We start from the raw sequence: 15,384 nt of genomic DNA, 5'->3' as shown, positions 1-15,384 counted from the left end.
CTGTTTACAAGCAGGCTGTGCTGATTCATAGTGCTGGATGGATGTCATCACATCTGATATGCTTTCTGCTCTAGAGGAGTTCCCATCTACCAAATGCCATAATTCCAAGCACTCCACCTATCCTAAAAATAGTGCCTGTGCCATATATAACCTCATCACTGAGGCAGTAACCTCTAGAGCTCTGCAGCCTACCAAAGCCCACACTACTGGTGAGGACGTGGTGTGTACACATCTTAAGTTTTAGATTGTGCCACCAAATAGACACACACAAGGCCCCAGACCTCAATTTGATGAAATCATTGGCAAATTTTCTACTGCTGACATTGTATTGAATTGCCTGTCTACAATGCTGGCAGGGAAAATGGAAATTATTTAAATCTAAGGTTAAAATATGAAATTGTACGCCTCAAGTTTTCTGCAGACCACCGCTTCCCAATCTTTTTCTATCATTGAGTAAACTGACAACCCCTTACTAAGTCACATATGGATATTTCATATAATAGTCAATTCATAATGCAACTGATAAACTGTACAAATGAACCCAAATAGTGAACACAATATTTGCAGGAGGTTTGTGTATAATGAGTGAAGTAGATTATTTCCTGTGAATTTTGCATCAGAGATGAGTTTTCCTGATATTTTCAGAACTTTTTATACAAATCTCTCTGTATTATGTGTTCTGACTGTTGAGCAGAAAGTGAAGGCTCTGTGAACACAGCTTGTGTTCAGGTCCTCACTCCGCCCTTATCCTGTGAGTTTTTTTTAAAGTTCATATCTGAGATAATAATCTAAACTTTTAAAATAGAAATGTCATTTAGTTTTCCTCACAGAAATGAATTTAATGCTGAGATAAAGATCAACTGTATAGAAGTTTTGTTACACCCCTTCAAATCAAGAAGTCCTCACGACCCCTATTGTGTGTCTGGACCCCTAGTATGTGTCGGGATCCCCAGTTGGGACCCAGTGCACTGTATTCTACTAGATTAGGACCACTACCGAAAAGAAGGTCTGAATTATCCCTCCTGGATTCTACATATAGTGCTTGGATGGTAAACTGTCACACTAATGGACTTTTATGTGTTTACTGTTCTGTGGTTGTTTTTGGTCTTGGACAAAGAGATGCAAATTAGCCATGAGCTAACTCTGGTGCAATCAGTTTTAATTGTGCAACGTCCCTGCAAAAATAAACACTGACACTAATTTACAACCTTCAGTTAATTTGGTGTAAAATTTCATTTACTTTATTTGCTTTGCTCTGAGCTGAGGTTGGGATCAAATAACCATGCAATGAAGGTTTACTTTTAATAATTATTTATTGCATCACTGTTGTATGGCCTCCATGTGTGGAGAGACCAAAGTAGAAAAAAGGCAAAGACCTCCTCAGAGGTACACAGTAGGCATTTTAGCATCACCAAGGAAAACAAACATCAACAGTGAGTCTCCATAATTTAGATATTAACAAAAAAGCATGAGGACTGTAAAGACACAAAAAATTTACTGCAAAGTTTCTATGCAATTCTAGTCATTAACTTAAACTATAGAGTATAGTACATGATGTTGTATAGAGAGTTAATCACAATCTCGTACCCTTGATAAAAATACAACAACATAAGTAACAGACTATGTTCACTGTGGCAATGTTTGTTCATTCTGTAAAGTCTAAAAGTGCAAAACCAGAGGCAAACAGAAGTTTAGTGCAAACTATGATTTATCTAAGCCATATCAATGTCAGACATTTTCTAACAAATGAGGCATGATTTGAATATTAGTAAGGGTTTTGCAGATGCCAGTTTGTTAGGTACACCGAGCTAAAACCAATGCAGTCTAACAGTTCTGCAATAAATTCCTAAAACCATCATGATGGTGCTGTTGAGTTGTATTGTGTTACACTGACAGGCGTTTTCATTATTTAGTCCACCCCACTTACGTCAGTAAGTGTAAGCTAAATAACAGAAACACCTCTCTGCAATACAGTGCAACAGCACCACACACTACATCCTCTGAAATGATCAGACAGTTGAATTAAAACTTCTCTAAAACAGTTCCAACAAAAACTAAACTTTGTAACCATCATGAAGGTTTTGGGATTTATTGCAGGACTGTAACCAGGTTGCATTCGTTTTAGCTAGATGTCCTTAAAAACCTGGCAACATGGTGTACAGCACATAAAATCATATTCATATCGATATGTTGATGGGAGGAAGTACAATGTTCAAAGTGAAGACACGTTTTTTTAAACTATTAAACTATTATACAACTTGATATGCAATCTGTGAAAAAGTGGAAGTGCAAAGCAAAGCCAAAAATTGACATTTGCAGTAATTTGTATCCACAGTTTCAATCGGACAGCAGACAAAAAGCTGTGTAAGAATCTTCTTTTGCTGGTTACATGTAAACGGGGGTGTAATTGCGACAAGCACTTGTGCTTGCAACCATCATACAGTCTCCATAACAGCTGCCATCTCCTTAAACTGCTTGTGAAAGTTCTGCAGAGGACAGAAAAAAAGAATCTCAGAATCAAACCAATAATAAAATAAACCAACAACACTACATTTGCATCAACAAATACAGACCTGGAACTGTGGAATGGTCATCTCAAAAGACCTCTGACTAATCTGTCCAGAGGGCTCAACAATCTTCAGCAGTAGAGACACATATGGGGAGTTGAGAGATCGGCATGTGTCGGAGCTCACTGCCATGCCAAGCTTCCACTGCATGTCCACTAACTAAAAAGATACAGCAAATCGACACAGTGAGTCTCATCAGCCTTGAAAATATAGACAAAATTCTGTGTTCAAATAATCAGAAAATAAGTGAGACTGCTTTAATGCATTCAATTTGGTTGTACCTGGCTGATGCTGAGCATGGCCTGGACCTCCTGCTGAGCATGGACTAATGCACCATGTTCACTCCACAACTTGTGCAACACCTGAAGGGAAGCTTTGGACCACTTGTTACTGCCTTCTTCCAGCTTTGACACAAGGTCATCACCAGAGATGTTGCTCTTCCCAGCTGACCTGGTGATACAAATGTTAACTATCACACCTTACACAACAACGTGTTCCTTTATGTATAATTCAAGACTTCTGCCAGGCCCATAACCCAGGATAAAAGCTGTGACAGCTCCATTACACAACTGGAGCCTATGCTATGGGTTTGGAATCAACATGCATATACATTAAACTGGACAAACATATCAACATGAAGGCCTCAATCAATTGCATAAGGAATATCCTTGGGCTACACGGAAGTAGACACATCCACCAGTCATCAAACTTTAACAAGCTGCATTCATAATTAAGAAGAAGGATCAAAGATACCTGAATGTTAACAAGAGAAATCTGACAATGTTCTGTAGAGTTTCATGCTCAAGTCTGACTCCAGCTCTCTGAAATCTCTGCCCAGAAAAGAAAAACGAAACAAGTAATGAAAGAGGAACTTGGGAAGATGGGTTACTATAAGTTAAATAATATTTTGAAGGAAATATTGACTCACATCAGAAATTTCAGCTGAATCTACTCCTTTAGTCTGCCCTTGAAGATACATCAGAATGTGCTGACACTGTGGAGATTATAAGATTAGTTATCAGAACTACATTATAACCTCTATGGCAACCACACCACATCCTGTGCAACTTGTGCAGAGTATGGCTGCTAATAGCGCAACAATGAACACCATTACATTGTATTTAACATCTAGTTGTTAATCCCACTGAGGTTTGCTCCACAACAACCTCACAGTGTTGCAATTCTAAGAGGTTGTGTGAAAATGCATGTTTGTTTAAATTATAATTTAAAGAAATTAATTCTGTGCCTGGGATAATAAAACAAATACTACAGGCCAACAATAACAACATGAAGAGTGCAACTTGTGCAGTGCTTCGCTTCTAAGCACTTAACCCACACACTTAAATATTAATCAAGAAATATGCTGTATCCCTAGTTACCGTCTTGTAGAAATATAACTTGTTTTCAGCCTTCATGGGGTTTATATACAAGTAGAGATAAACATACTCACTGCTTCAGCCAACAGATCTGGAGAAAGCCTACAAATGTTGTCCACAACTTTGCTGACACCTGAAGCACAGAAGTGATTCATTCATCACGTTTCCCATATTTTCCTCCAAATGCCCACAACTGACCATGTCATGTGAGTCTGACTATGACAATTATAGCACCTCCTTGCTCAGTAGAAATCTTTTTAATTTCCCTTTTTCTCAGAACTTGATTCAATTTATAACACATATACAGGACAGGGAGAGAAGATGCTGGGGGGAGTAATAAGCAGGGCAAAACATAAAACAAGATCTAATAAAAAAAAGTGTATAAATTAAAGATGAAATAATACAATTACAAGAAAAGGGTGACAAAACAAATCTTGAGGGTACCATAATAAACACATGTTTATATATGTATATAAGTTTAAGTAGCTTACATTGTCAGAGAAAATACTTGGTCGCATATTGTGGAGTTTATTTTTTTAATCAAAGCAGGGTTTAACTTTTGTAAATTTTCACTTATGAATATGAAAGTTAGCCCAAAAAAAAAAAAAGAATTAAGCTGATGATACAGCAGTGTTTGGACTTAATTACATCACATATAGGAAAACCAAATCAGCACATATCCGAAACACAAAACAATTTATGAATAGATATTTATAAAGTAAGCCAATGAATGGAAAGAGATCTGGTAGAAATCTTCTTCTTTGCCACATGCATTTATATTTATAAATGTAAGCAGTGATTCAGTGATCTGGATCAGGCTAGATCGGACTCCAAAAGCTGTGAAACATCCATATATTGCCAATGGAAACATCACTTCTTGCTGCTGCCTACTGTGGGTGACCTGACATACAACATGCGTGTGCTGTGACAACTTTACAATTAACTATAGCATAAAACAAGCTACTTCAGCTAACCTATAGATTAGGCGGTGTGTCGTAGTCTGTTCCTCCCTTCCAACACTGTTTACCCTCCTGTTAAAATGACGTCCCTCGATGGTCGGGGTGAGAGATATAATGGGTTGAGATATAACCTCGGTAAGTTAAAGGGAAGCACATATCAACAGGGAAACAGCCTTCGACACACCTCCTGCTAGCCACCGTGCTAAGCTAAGGCTGTTGCTTGGATACTGTATCCGCAGAGCTACTGTCAAAATCCCATCCGTCTCTCTGGTCAAACTACAATCTGGTGAAAACACAGTAACGTTACATGAAGTTAAAACCCACCATGTGATTCCTCTGCTGCTGGCATCTTCTCTCTTAAACAGGCTGCAGATTAGACCGCCGTATCAGTGCGGCCAACGCTGCGACTTTCTAGTGTTGTCAGGTTTTAAGACCCCTTCCGCAACTGATAATTGTTGTTAATAATACAGTTCTTTAACTACAAAACCCCTTTAGTGACAAACTGAGCAATTTCAAATTCTTTGACAGACTATTCCTCTTCTTGACAAAGAATCGCTGAAAGTGTTGTTTGTATTTATTTGCGCAACCATGGTAAGAGCTGCATACCGCCACCTACTGCACGGGAGTGTCACTGCTTCTTCACGGTTTTATAACAGTCTTGGTTGTTGCATTACTGCCTCCTTCTGGATTTGGTCTTAGACGTCCATTTCGATTAAAGTCGTTTAGTCTTGCTTGGGCAGACCTATCGCCACTATTGACAGTAGCCTATATAATTAGTGTGAATTAAGGCTGATTGGGACATAAGTTTGAATTGGACAATGTAACTATACGGGGTTTATTTTCTCGCCCGATCAGTGACAATATATAGGGGAGAGTGGGGTAAGGTGAGCCACCCCTTGTTGCTAGGAAATGGTAAAAAAAACATTGATCATGTGACCAAATATTTAGGAGGTAGGCATCATTTCATGGAGTCTGTGAATGTGAGAACCACATGGGTAAAGTGGTGAGATATTTATTTCCCAAAAACTCATTTTTCACTCTTGAAAGTGAATTTAGTCTATCATAAGTTTCATGAGAATTGTGTTTAGACCAAAATAGATCATTTTAAATTTGTTTTATACATCAATTGTGGTATCTATGAGCTACAACATGAGGTCATAAACCTAGTATAAAAGTGCACCATTTTAGCTGTGTGGACTAATAAAGTCAAAATGGTAGCTCTGGGGTAAGTTGAGCCATTTGGCCAGGGGTAAGTTGAGCCGGTGGCTGCTGCCAAAATACACTCAATAAGTGCATCCAAAAACATATTCTGTGTATATTCCAGAAACACAGCTGTTAAAGGCATTCTCACTTGACTCAACTTACCTCGCTCCTATGCTCTACTTACCCCATACACGGGGTAAGTTGAGCCACGAGACAGTTATGTTTACACTCATTCTGTTTTTTTGAAGGAATGCACAACATCCTGAAGTATATGCAGATATATTAGTTAGCAACAAAACTATGATTGCCTTGATGTAGTGATCCTAAATATGAAAAATGGCCCATCTTACCCCACTCTCCCTTATAGCCTATATAGATATTCTTTTTATTTATTCATTTTTTTGCTGAGCCCTAGCTGTGAAACCACAAAATTGCATGCACTCATTGATCACTTAGGTAGGCGGGGTGGGGCAATCATCAAACAGTAAGTTGATCCTGAAATGCATCATGTGAGGAAAATGACATGAGCTTTAGCTTTAGTTTCCATCCATAAACATGGATATGGTGCACTATTGCAACAAAATCAATACAAAGTGTGTTAACATATCATATTTCTATTTTTGTAATTGGGTTTTTTTTTTACACACTGCAAGCCTGAGCGCTCAATTCAGATTTATTGCTCAGATCAGATTGTATTTGTTTGGCTGTTCACACTACTTTTTAATTGGGCCCAAATCAGATTCCAGTGTGAAGGAGTCACAGTCCTGAAGTGACATAAAAGTCACATAAATTCTGATATCAATGTTCTACACTGAGACCTGCATTTTTCATTATTTTTTATTATTTTTTTAATTAAAAGGATCAGATTCAGTGTGGTTTGTTCTGTTCACACTGTCATGAAAAACGTATGTCACGTATGAGCAAAAAATAATCAGATTTGGCTTACTTGTGCCTGCAGTGTGAACATTAACTGAATGCCTGAACTGCCTCTTTCTGGATTTGGTCTTCATCAACATCCTTTTCTTCTATAGTCGTATAGTCTCACACAGCCAGGCCTATTCAGATAGGGGAAATCGTATAATTAGTCCAGTTGCTCACACCAAACATTTTTTGCCCTTCACACTGAAATATTCTCTTTATACTGGCATCTACTCACCTTATTTTCCGTAAGCCTCATTGTGTGAGCTGGTTCTTGTCTTTCTATATTTTCTGCATGTTGCTTGGATATGCCATACTGTCTCATTTTAATTACGCTGATTGCAAAGAAGTATGGATGTTAGAGCTTTAAGCCTTTATTGATCTACAGTGGGGAGAGAGTAAGTGTGTTTGCACTATATGTTCGAGACATTGCACAAACCTCATGGCAGTCTTTATTAAATATTGTTTTCTGCAGTCATACTGTCATGATTTTTAACTTAAAGTGAAAATTTCCAGCATTTCATGAGCCTGCACTCATTAATGTGGGTCTTAACACATTATGCATGTGTTAATATGTTTTATGTTCCTGTTTGTGCATCATGTGTGTGCTGACAGCGTGTTATCTTCTGTCCACAGTGGAAATCGCTGTCAGAAGAGGAGCAAGCCAAATATTATAAAGAGGCAAACAAAGAGAGACTGCTTCACTCACAGCAACACCCTGACTGGTCACCCAGCTACAATTATGTGTGTACACTCTGCTCACATACAACTCACACATTTACATTACTGTACTAAAGCTGATGAAACACTGAAAAGAGTCTTGTTTTTGCCAGCTGATATCAGTCTTATGTGTTTTTGTGAAGGACAAAAAGAGAGTGAGGAAGAGGAGCAAGGCTTCCACCAGCATTGAAGGTAAGACATCATTTCTATGGATCTTGGCGTGTTTTCATGAGAAATATGATTAAACATCAATGAAATGTGACCACCCGGGACCATATTTGCAGACAGGTGTGATGGAGCCCTCTATCTCACACACAGTCCTGATGCAGCGGCCTCATGTACAGACTGCAGTGGGTAACATCTGGCACCTGCAACAGATGTATTAGAGCTACTGGCCGGACTCTACAACAACAGCGTCCACAGTTCTGGTCTCTCCAGCTGCACCAAGTGGAACATAGACAACAGAGACCACATGTGATGGAGCACCTTGAGCCGGATGGGGCACCTCAGCGGTCCTCTACTGTAGATCTGTTGATCAAATAAATGTGTAAAAAACATGAAAAAATACGTTGAAGGTGTGGTCAGAATAATGCAAATACAGGGGCTTAAAGCAAGGTAAATTTCTGTGCCTGAAATATGTTTTAGGGTTACCTTAGGGAGCACTTTTTATTGATGTTATACCAGTATTGTGGACAGTAAAGTAGACCTTATTTATAATGTCAGAATGGACTGGTCTCTGATTTGACAGACAGACATAACCAGAACAACAACACAAACCAACCTTTGCTTCTATCAGCTCCTACCCAATCCCACATCCATGAGCCCTTGAGTCTGTGTCTAAGTGAAAATCTAAATCCCATAAATCCTACATTTTTAATGAGGTAATTGAATGCATTTGTAAAGAGTATTTTTATATGTCATAAAACATGTCTGCAGAGCATCTTTAATCATTTTATAGGAAAGGATAGGCTTTATTGATCCCATGCTGGGGAACTTCACTTGATCCAGATACAACACAACAGATAAGAAATTAAAAAAAATAAAATAAAATTAAATATATATATAATGAAAATATGAAAAACAGAATAACAGTTATATGTACACTATATACTGATTTGTATATACAGATATGATATGGAACATTGCACAGGTCACAGCAGGAGGTAGTGGCAAAAAAAACTATAGACAGGGCTGAATATATTGTACAGGTCTAATATTAATAATGTGCATGTAAGAAATTGTGATAAGTGTTGGCAGATGTTACAGAGACAAACAGTGCTACATTATGTTGTTGCTGAGTTAAAAAGTCGGACAGCTGTTGGAATAAAGGACCTGGGGTAACGCTCCTTCTTACACTGAGGTTGCAGCAGTCTGTTACTGAAGGAGCTGCTCAGGAACCCCACAGTCTCATGCAGGGGGTGAGAGGTGTTGTGCATTATAATGTTATAAGGAGTTCAGTCTAGACCTGCTCTATTTGAAAAGCTGTTATGAATTGGCGCTATACAAATAACAGTGAATTAAACATTGAATCTTTTTGTGCAGGAAACCTTGTGTTTGTTAAAATCGTGCAACATCCTCCTCTCACTCACCTCCTCTATGGAGTCTAGAGGGTAGTCCAGTACAGAACTAGCCCTCCTGACCAGTTTGTTCAGTCTCTTTCTGCCCCTGTCTGTGCTTCCAGCTCTCCAACAGACTACTGCATAGAGGATTGCAGATGCCACCACAGTGTTGTAGAATGATTTTAACAGTGTCCTGCACACATCAAAGGACCCCAGTCTCCTCAGCAGATGAAAATGACATTGGCCCTTCTTGTACAGGACTTTTGTGTTGTTGGACCAGTCCAGTTTATTGAGGTTCCCAGTTCCTACTTCCTACTAGTTATATAAAATAAAATATTATATTTTCCTTCATGATTTTATCTATTTTATAAATTCTCGAAAATGAAATTTAAAAAAGTTCATGCTCAAATAAATATTAAATCTACAATGTCAGCCATACTTATACCTTAGTCTGCCTTTGAGGGTTTTTTTGTTTTTGTTTTTTTTTTTTGGGGGGGGCTCCTAAGAAGCGCAACAGCGCCCCCAGGTCATATGTTAGGGGTACAAACGTAGAACCTAACCGTTTCATATGAGGCAAGTATCTTTTCCTTTTTCTTCTTATTATTATTGCAAAATGATTTCCAAACCCGACTACAAACACGGCCACCACTGACATACTGGAATCTGCACTGGATCAGCCACTGGGACTCTGTCTCTCTGAAACCCGCCCATGACCCTGGAATGTTCCACTGTTGGACTGAAGGTGTGGGTTTTACATTCAAAAAGCCTTCATTTTGCAGATAAAGAGCCATGACACAACTATTTAGGGTATACAAAATACTCTAGTGTTGTAAGCAATATACGTAACGTGTCTACTCATGTCGTAATGTACTGTGTGTGGAGTATTTATGGTTTATGAAGAAGCATGTACCCCTACGCATTACCTAAATGTCAAGGTGCACTTTACAGACGAGGAAGTGATTTCCAGCTGTCAAACAGATTTTGTAAAATCAGTTTCAGCTCTCGGTTGAAAGGAGAATAACAACTGACGTTACTACAAAATGGATTGTCCACGCTGGTTGCCTCTGGAGTCGAATCCAGAAGTACGTTTTAGTGATCCTTTTCAAACTATACTGTTTTATCGAAGTCATTCATTCACCAGCATGTGAGGGCTAGCTAACTTGTAGCTAGCAGAGAGAACAAAAGGTGAAGCCGGTGTAGCTGCTTTGCTAAACCCAACAGCAATTTGAATAACATGTTTATTTGTGTCTTTTAATTTTAGGTCATGACAAAGGTGAGTATTTCTTCTCATTTATTTTGACACCAGCTGGGCCTGAATAAGCAGAGGCAAAGCGACTTGCAGAGGAACAAGGCCTACCCAGCTGCGTTGCTCCAGCCAATGTAACGTTATCATTAAAGAATAAAAGCTACGACATAATGTCATGTTACTACTCTCACATAGACAAAATGGAAGGAAACAGGCCGTGAGGAATTCGACATCAGCATTAACAGAGTTATTGCTTGTAGCTGTAATGGTATATCTAGGACCATATGTTTTAAAGTTGTCTTGTCTTTATTTATTTGCTTAGTCACATTTCATGCAGCTGCCCACGAGCTCTTCTGTAACACCTGACTTCTGAGTATTCTTATTAATGTAATCTCAGATTAATAACCAGACTAATTGCTGTTCACTTTTAATAATGTAAAGATGGTTTCAGACAGTCTTTAGTCTATAAATGCAGAGGAAGTTCAACTGGGGGGGGGGGGGTTCGCTGTTTCTGATCAGGAGCTATTACACATAACTTTACTTTGAGTTAAACTTGTTTGCCAGATGTTGTTTGGTTAGCTTTATGTATTTGTATGCATACATATTTACTCTCAGCTTTTCTGTAGTTCGTTAATTGTTTGGGTATGAAGCCAACCTGGCAATTTGGAGATGTATATGGACTGGATCCAGAGCTTCTCAGCATGGTACCAAGACCAGTGTGTGCAGTGCTACTTCTGTTCCCAGTGACAGAGAAGGTACTTTTTTCTTCAACATGTTTTGTCTAAGATGTATTAACCTAATGTCCATGAACTCACGTCCATGACATAACAATGTTTTAAAAAAATGTATTTTCTCTTCTACTTCTGTCCAGTATGAGACATTCAAGCAAGAAGAGGAAGAGAAACTCAAGGGTCAGCCACAGGAGGTCTCTCCTGGCGTCTACTTCATTAAGCAAACTATTGGAAATGCCTGTGGAACAATAGGATTAATTCATGCAGTGGCAAACAACCAGGCACACCTGGAATTTGGTATGTACTGATAATGCCCACGTCATATGCAGTTATAGAGGAGTGAAAGATTCCCACGTTTACATGGTTGTATGATTGTAGAGTTAATTGTATGAGAATCACTACACTACTAATACATAATCTCTTGTTATGGTATCAGTGTCATATGTGTCAGCTACCCCTAAATCCAAACTCATTTTTGCTTGCAGACAGTTTTCTATAGATGTTACTGCATGTTGTCGTTTCTCTTCAGAGACTGATTCCGCTCTTAAGAAGTTCCTCGAACAAACCTCTAAAATGACCCCAGAGGAAAGAGCTACGTTCCTGGAAAAGGATGAGGTAAGAAGATAGATAGATAGATAGATAGATAGATACTTTATTTATCCCAAGGGAAATTCAAATATCCAGTAGCATACAAAACATACATTAAACTAAAATTAAAAACCCTAACCTTAAGAATAGAATAAAATATAAAGTATTTTATATATATATATATATATATATATATATATATATATATATATATATATATATATATATATATATATATATATATATATATATATATATATATATATATATATATATATCATATATATATATATATATAAAATTAACAGTAGCTACTGTAAACAGTGCAAACAGTAAACAGTGCAAATGGAAGTGCAAATACAGGTAGAAACTGTCCATTGTCTATTATCTATTGTCCTCCCTGCCTTTACTGAGAGCTGTTGTACAGTCTGATGGCCAGGGGGACGAAAGAGTTTTTGAGTCTGTTGGTGGAGCTGGACTGGGACCGCAGTCTGCCACTGAACACACTCCTCTGCCTGGTGAAGGTGTTGTGCAGAGGGTGGTGGGCGTTGTCCAGTATGGACAGCAGTTTGTCCAGGGTCCCTCTTTCTGCCACTGTCACCAGAGAGTCCAGCTCTTTGCCCACTACTGAGCCAGCTCTCCTCACCAGTCTGACCAGTCGACCAGCGTCTCTCTTCTTGCTGCTTCCTCCCCAGCAAACCACAGCATAAAAGAGCACGCTGGCCACCACAGACTGGTAAAACACAGAAAACGCTGAAAAGAAAATCTTTGCTCAAGGATATGGTGATGAAGAGGTCAGAGAATAACACTAAGTATTTGGGGGTTTAGTCGACTTTTTAGAGTCATTCTGGAGACAGATAGTTGATTGTTGAGTCTCATTCCCAGGTCGTCAAATCCTGAGGTTTTGGCAACCCAAAGGATCTGTTAAAAAAACAACAAAAAAACTATTGTACTGGGGACCGCTGTTTATACTGCAAATTATTAGCTTCTTTTCCAACTTCCTGTTTCAGAGTATTCGTGTCACACATGAATCCAGTGCACAGGAGGGACAGACCGAGGTTTGTATTGACTTTTGGATGATTTGTGGTGTTGAGGATGCTTCTGACAAAGATAACACCAAGTTTTTTTGTTGAACTTTGTCTAATACACAATCTCAAACAATGTGTCTGACTCAATAGAACTTAATGTTTATTTCTTGTCTGTTTATAGGCCCCAAGTTTAGATGAGAAAGTCAATCTGCATTTTATAGCCTTTGTGAATGTTGGAGGACAGTTATATGAACTGGGTGAGTTAACCACTGCTGACGTATTTGTCACATTATTCATGGTAATTACTTTAATTACACATTTAGCAGTGATTTGAAGCACACTGTCTTGTTTTTCTGTAAACCTAGATGGCCGTAAGCCTTTTCCTATTGTCCACGGAAAAACTTCCGAAGATACTTTCCTCGAGGTAAGATGTCACATAAAACATATTGTCACAAAAATATCTTCCCAAGCTGGGTTGGAGTTCATCATTTTCCTGTTCGATTGCACTGCAGGATGCTGTAGAGGTTTGTAAGATCTTCATGGCTCGTGACCCTCAGGAGGTTCGTTTCACCATCATTGCCCTCTCCAAAGATTCATACTGAGGAAAAGTCCCCTGTGACCCCAGAAAACAAAGGAAACATGACTGCCAAACATTCTCAAGTGCTTACATAATTGGAAAATTAGATTTTTTTTTTTTTTTGTAAAAAAGTAATGTGGTGAAATTAATAAAATTTCAGGGATATCATACTAAAGTAATGCTCCATTTGTGGTCATACATCACTTGCGAGTTGGATGAAATTCGAAGAGATTTAAAGTCCTGTTGTGCAACTAAAAGTATTCCTTGTTAAGATCAAAATCTTACAGTTCTGCACTGCTGAAACATCTCGGTAACTACACTGCACTGACGTTTGTTTACATGGCATGTTTGGCTTTCAATGAAGAAAGAAATGTAACAAATGTTCCAAGTCACTGAGGGAACTCAACCTCTTTTTTTACTCTGGGTTCAATATTACAGTATGTAGTGATTTGTTTTTGATCATATGTCTAACAACATGGTCAGAACAAGCTAAAGAAACGTGTTTTCCAAGGCTTTCATTTCAGTCATAGCTTCGAAAGAAACGGATAGGCGTAATGCCGTTGTATGCAGTTATTATGTTACCAAAAGCTTATCAATAAAAACAAGGTCTCCTGTAAGTGAGGCCAAGTGAAAAATGCAGACTGTAATTCAGTGTGGAAGGTGCCTACATTTTTGTAATAAGAATCAAAGATTCTGTCAAATAAAAGGCAAATTTATTAAACATTTCTCTTGTGGATCTTTTTTCTAACACAGACATCTTACATCTGTTTACCTTTCTGTAAATCACTTTGTCAGGTTTATTGTCAGATGTATTCAACTTGATCAGGCTTTAATTAGTTAATCAAATCTTTCCCCCCTTTTTTGTTTCACGGGACAGTGTTTCCTTGCTAAGCTATGATAAAGAGATACTATGACAGGGAATTTTTGAATTTTGGAACCCAAACTTTGTAACATAACTTGATTTTTCAAACACAGACTACTGAAGCCTTATATTCACTTCAGATAAAGTTTGAAATATGTTTTTACACAATCTAAACCCCTCTTTGTAATGATTCTGTACATTGACAGATGCTTGTTTGCTCTTTACTGTATAAGTGTCAAGCTTCTCAGAATCAACACAGTGGAAAACAAATATTCTCATGGTGAGATGCTCTAAGCCTGTAAAGGATGTCCCTCAATACAGGAGCTCCAATTTTCTCCTTTTTGTCTGCAGTACCTGTTGGTATAATGAAACCATGAGGGAGAGGTAACTGACTCATCCCGCTAATGTTTCTCCATCACTGTGGTAAACCTCTTTTAAGGTGATCCAACTTTGATATTAAAATTAAAATCCTCGTTAATCCATATTTCACTGACTGAGAAAGTAAAATCTGTCACACTTTAGATTACTATTAGGTTACTTTTTAACCACGTGATTTTAAGCTGCTGAGTGACCCAAAAGGGTTTTTACGCCTGGTTGGACCATAGACCATGAATAGAAAGTATACTCCCAACACACACAGTCCTACGTTCAAAAATGTATTTGATCATTATCAGAAAAATATCATTAAAGTATCAAAAGTAATGGTACACATTATGCAGAATGCCCCGTTTCATTCTTTTAAATTAGTACAGTATACAGTGTATTACATCTGTGGATTATTACCATTGAGCTATTAACATGTAAACAGCGTTTTAAGGTTGCTGGTCAAGGTCTAGACTATACTATATACTGTTTGGTATTTTAATCTATAACAATGCATTATATTTTGTAAGATGATATACATTTTATTTGACTCTGCAAAGTAACTCTAATTGTCAAATAAATGTAGAAGAGTAATGAAATGAAAAAATTAAATGTAGTGGAGTAGAATATAGAATACGCTCAAGTACAAGTATCTCAGAGTTACTATATTTGCCTTCCAGTACTTGT

General features: G+C 38.0%; 3 protein-coding genes across 7 annotated transcripts; 2 read left to right on the top strand and 1 right to left on the bottom strand.

Moving 5' to 3' along the window:
• Positions 1–1,294: 1,294 nt before the first annotated feature.
• On the bottom strand, positions 1,295–5,505 carry commd6 (COMM domain containing 6). Of its 4 annotated transcripts, none has more exons than XM_051403072.1 (7): positions 5,227–5,505; positions 4,018–4,076; positions 3,496–3,561; positions 3,321–3,397; positions 2,849–3,017; positions 2,574–2,726; positions 1,295–2,486 (listed from the first exon to the last, which is right to left on the bottom strand). In XM_051403072.1, the coding sequence occupies exons 1-7, from the start codon at positions 5,249–5,251 to the stop codon at positions 2,436–2,438; spliced, it is 600 nt and encodes a 199-aa protein (XP_051259032.1). In that variant the 5' UTR covers positions 5,252–5,505; the 3' UTR covers positions 1,295–2,435. The 4 variants fall into 4 exon arrangements, with proteins under 4 accessions (XP_051259032.1, XP_051259033.1, XP_051259035.1 ...); XM_051403073.1 differs by lacking the exon at positions 5,227–5,505 and adding an exon at positions 4,918–5,214; XM_051403075.1 differs by lacking the exons at positions 3,321–3,397; positions 3,496–3,561; positions 4,018–4,076 and having other exon boundaries at positions 5,227–5,502.
• Positions 5,506–5,886: 381 nt separating this feature from the next.
• LOC127365868 (transcription factor 7-like 1-C) lies at positions 5,887–8,332 on the top strand. Its single transcript, XM_051404407.1, has 4 exons — positions 5,887–5,905; positions 7,660–7,767; positions 7,887–7,935; positions 8,028–8,332. Exons 1-4 carry the CDS (start codon positions 5,894–5,896, stop codon positions 8,099–8,101), a joined length of 243 nt encoding a protein of 80 aa, XP_051260367.1. The 5' UTR covers positions 5,887–5,893; the 3' UTR covers positions 8,102–8,332.
• A 1,901-nt stretch (positions 8,333–10,233) lies between these two features.
• On the top strand, positions 10,234–14,193 carry uchl3 (ubiquitin carboxyl-terminal esterase L3 (ubiquitin thiolesterase)). 2 transcript variants are annotated; one of them, XM_051403048.1, is made up of 9 exons: positions 10,234–10,384; positions 10,564–10,575; positions 11,175–11,303; positions 11,420–11,576; positions 11,809–11,894; positions 12,878–12,925; positions 13,077–13,152; positions 13,261–13,319; positions 13,408–14,193. In XM_051403048.1, the coding sequence occupies exons 1-9, from the start codon at positions 10,343–10,345 to the stop codon at positions 13,495–13,497; spliced, it is 699 nt and encodes a 232-aa protein (XP_051259008.1). In that variant the 5' UTR covers positions 10,234–10,342; the 3' UTR covers positions 13,498–14,193. The 2 variants fall into 2 exon arrangements, with proteins under 2 accessions (XP_051259008.1, XP_051259009.1); XM_051403049.1 differs by lacking the exon at positions 10,564–10,575.
• The last annotated feature ends 1,191 nt before the right edge of the window (positions 14,194–15,384 follow it).

The sequence above is a fragment of the Dicentrarchus labrax genome, unplaced genomic scaffold (genome assembly GCF_905237075.1).
Source record: "Dicentrarchus labrax unplaced genomic scaffold, dlabrax2021, whole genome shotgun sequence".
Taxonomy (NCBI): domain Eukaryota; kingdom Metazoa; phylum Chordata; class Actinopteri; family Moronidae; genus Dicentrarchus; species Dicentrarchus labrax.
Note: the sequence above shows the minus strand (reverse complement) of the source record. Positions and strands in the feature narration are given on the sequence as shown.

Bases quoted from the DNA above. Each gene is read 5' to 3' on its own strand.
- LOC127365868 (XM_051404407.1), top strand. The intron at 7,768-7,886 runs GTGTGTACACTC...GTTTTTGTGAAG, and splicing joins GGTCACCCAGCTACAATTAT to GACAAAAAGAGAGTGAGGAA. The intron at 7,936-8,027 runs GTAAGACATCAT...CCATATTTGCAG, and splicing joins GGCTTCCACCAGCATTGAAG to ACAGGTGTGATGGAGCCCTC.
- uchl3 (XM_051403048.1), top strand. From the start codon at position 10,343: ATGGATTGTCCACGCTGGTTGCCTCTGGAGTCGAATCCAGAA. The intron at 11,895-12,877 runs GTAAGAAGATAG...TTCCTGTTTCAG, and splicing joins CGTTCCTGGAAAAGGATGAG to AGTATTCGTGTCACACATGA. The intron at 13,320-13,407 runs GTAAGATGTCAC...ATTGCACTGCAG, and splicing joins CCGAAGATACTTTCCTCGAG to GATGCTGTAGAGGTTTGTAA.
- commd6 (XM_051403072.1), bottom strand. From the start codon at position 5,251: ATGCCAGCAGCAGAGGAATCACATG. The intron at 4,077-5,226 runs GTGGGTTTTAAC...TCTGTGCTTCAG, and splicing joins AGCAGCAGAGGAATCACATG to GTGTCAGCAAAGTTGTGGAC. The intron at 3,398-3,495 runs GTGAGTCAATAT...TTTTCTGGGCAG, and splicing joins ATTCAGCTGAAATTTCTGAT to AGATTTCAGAGAGCTGGAGT.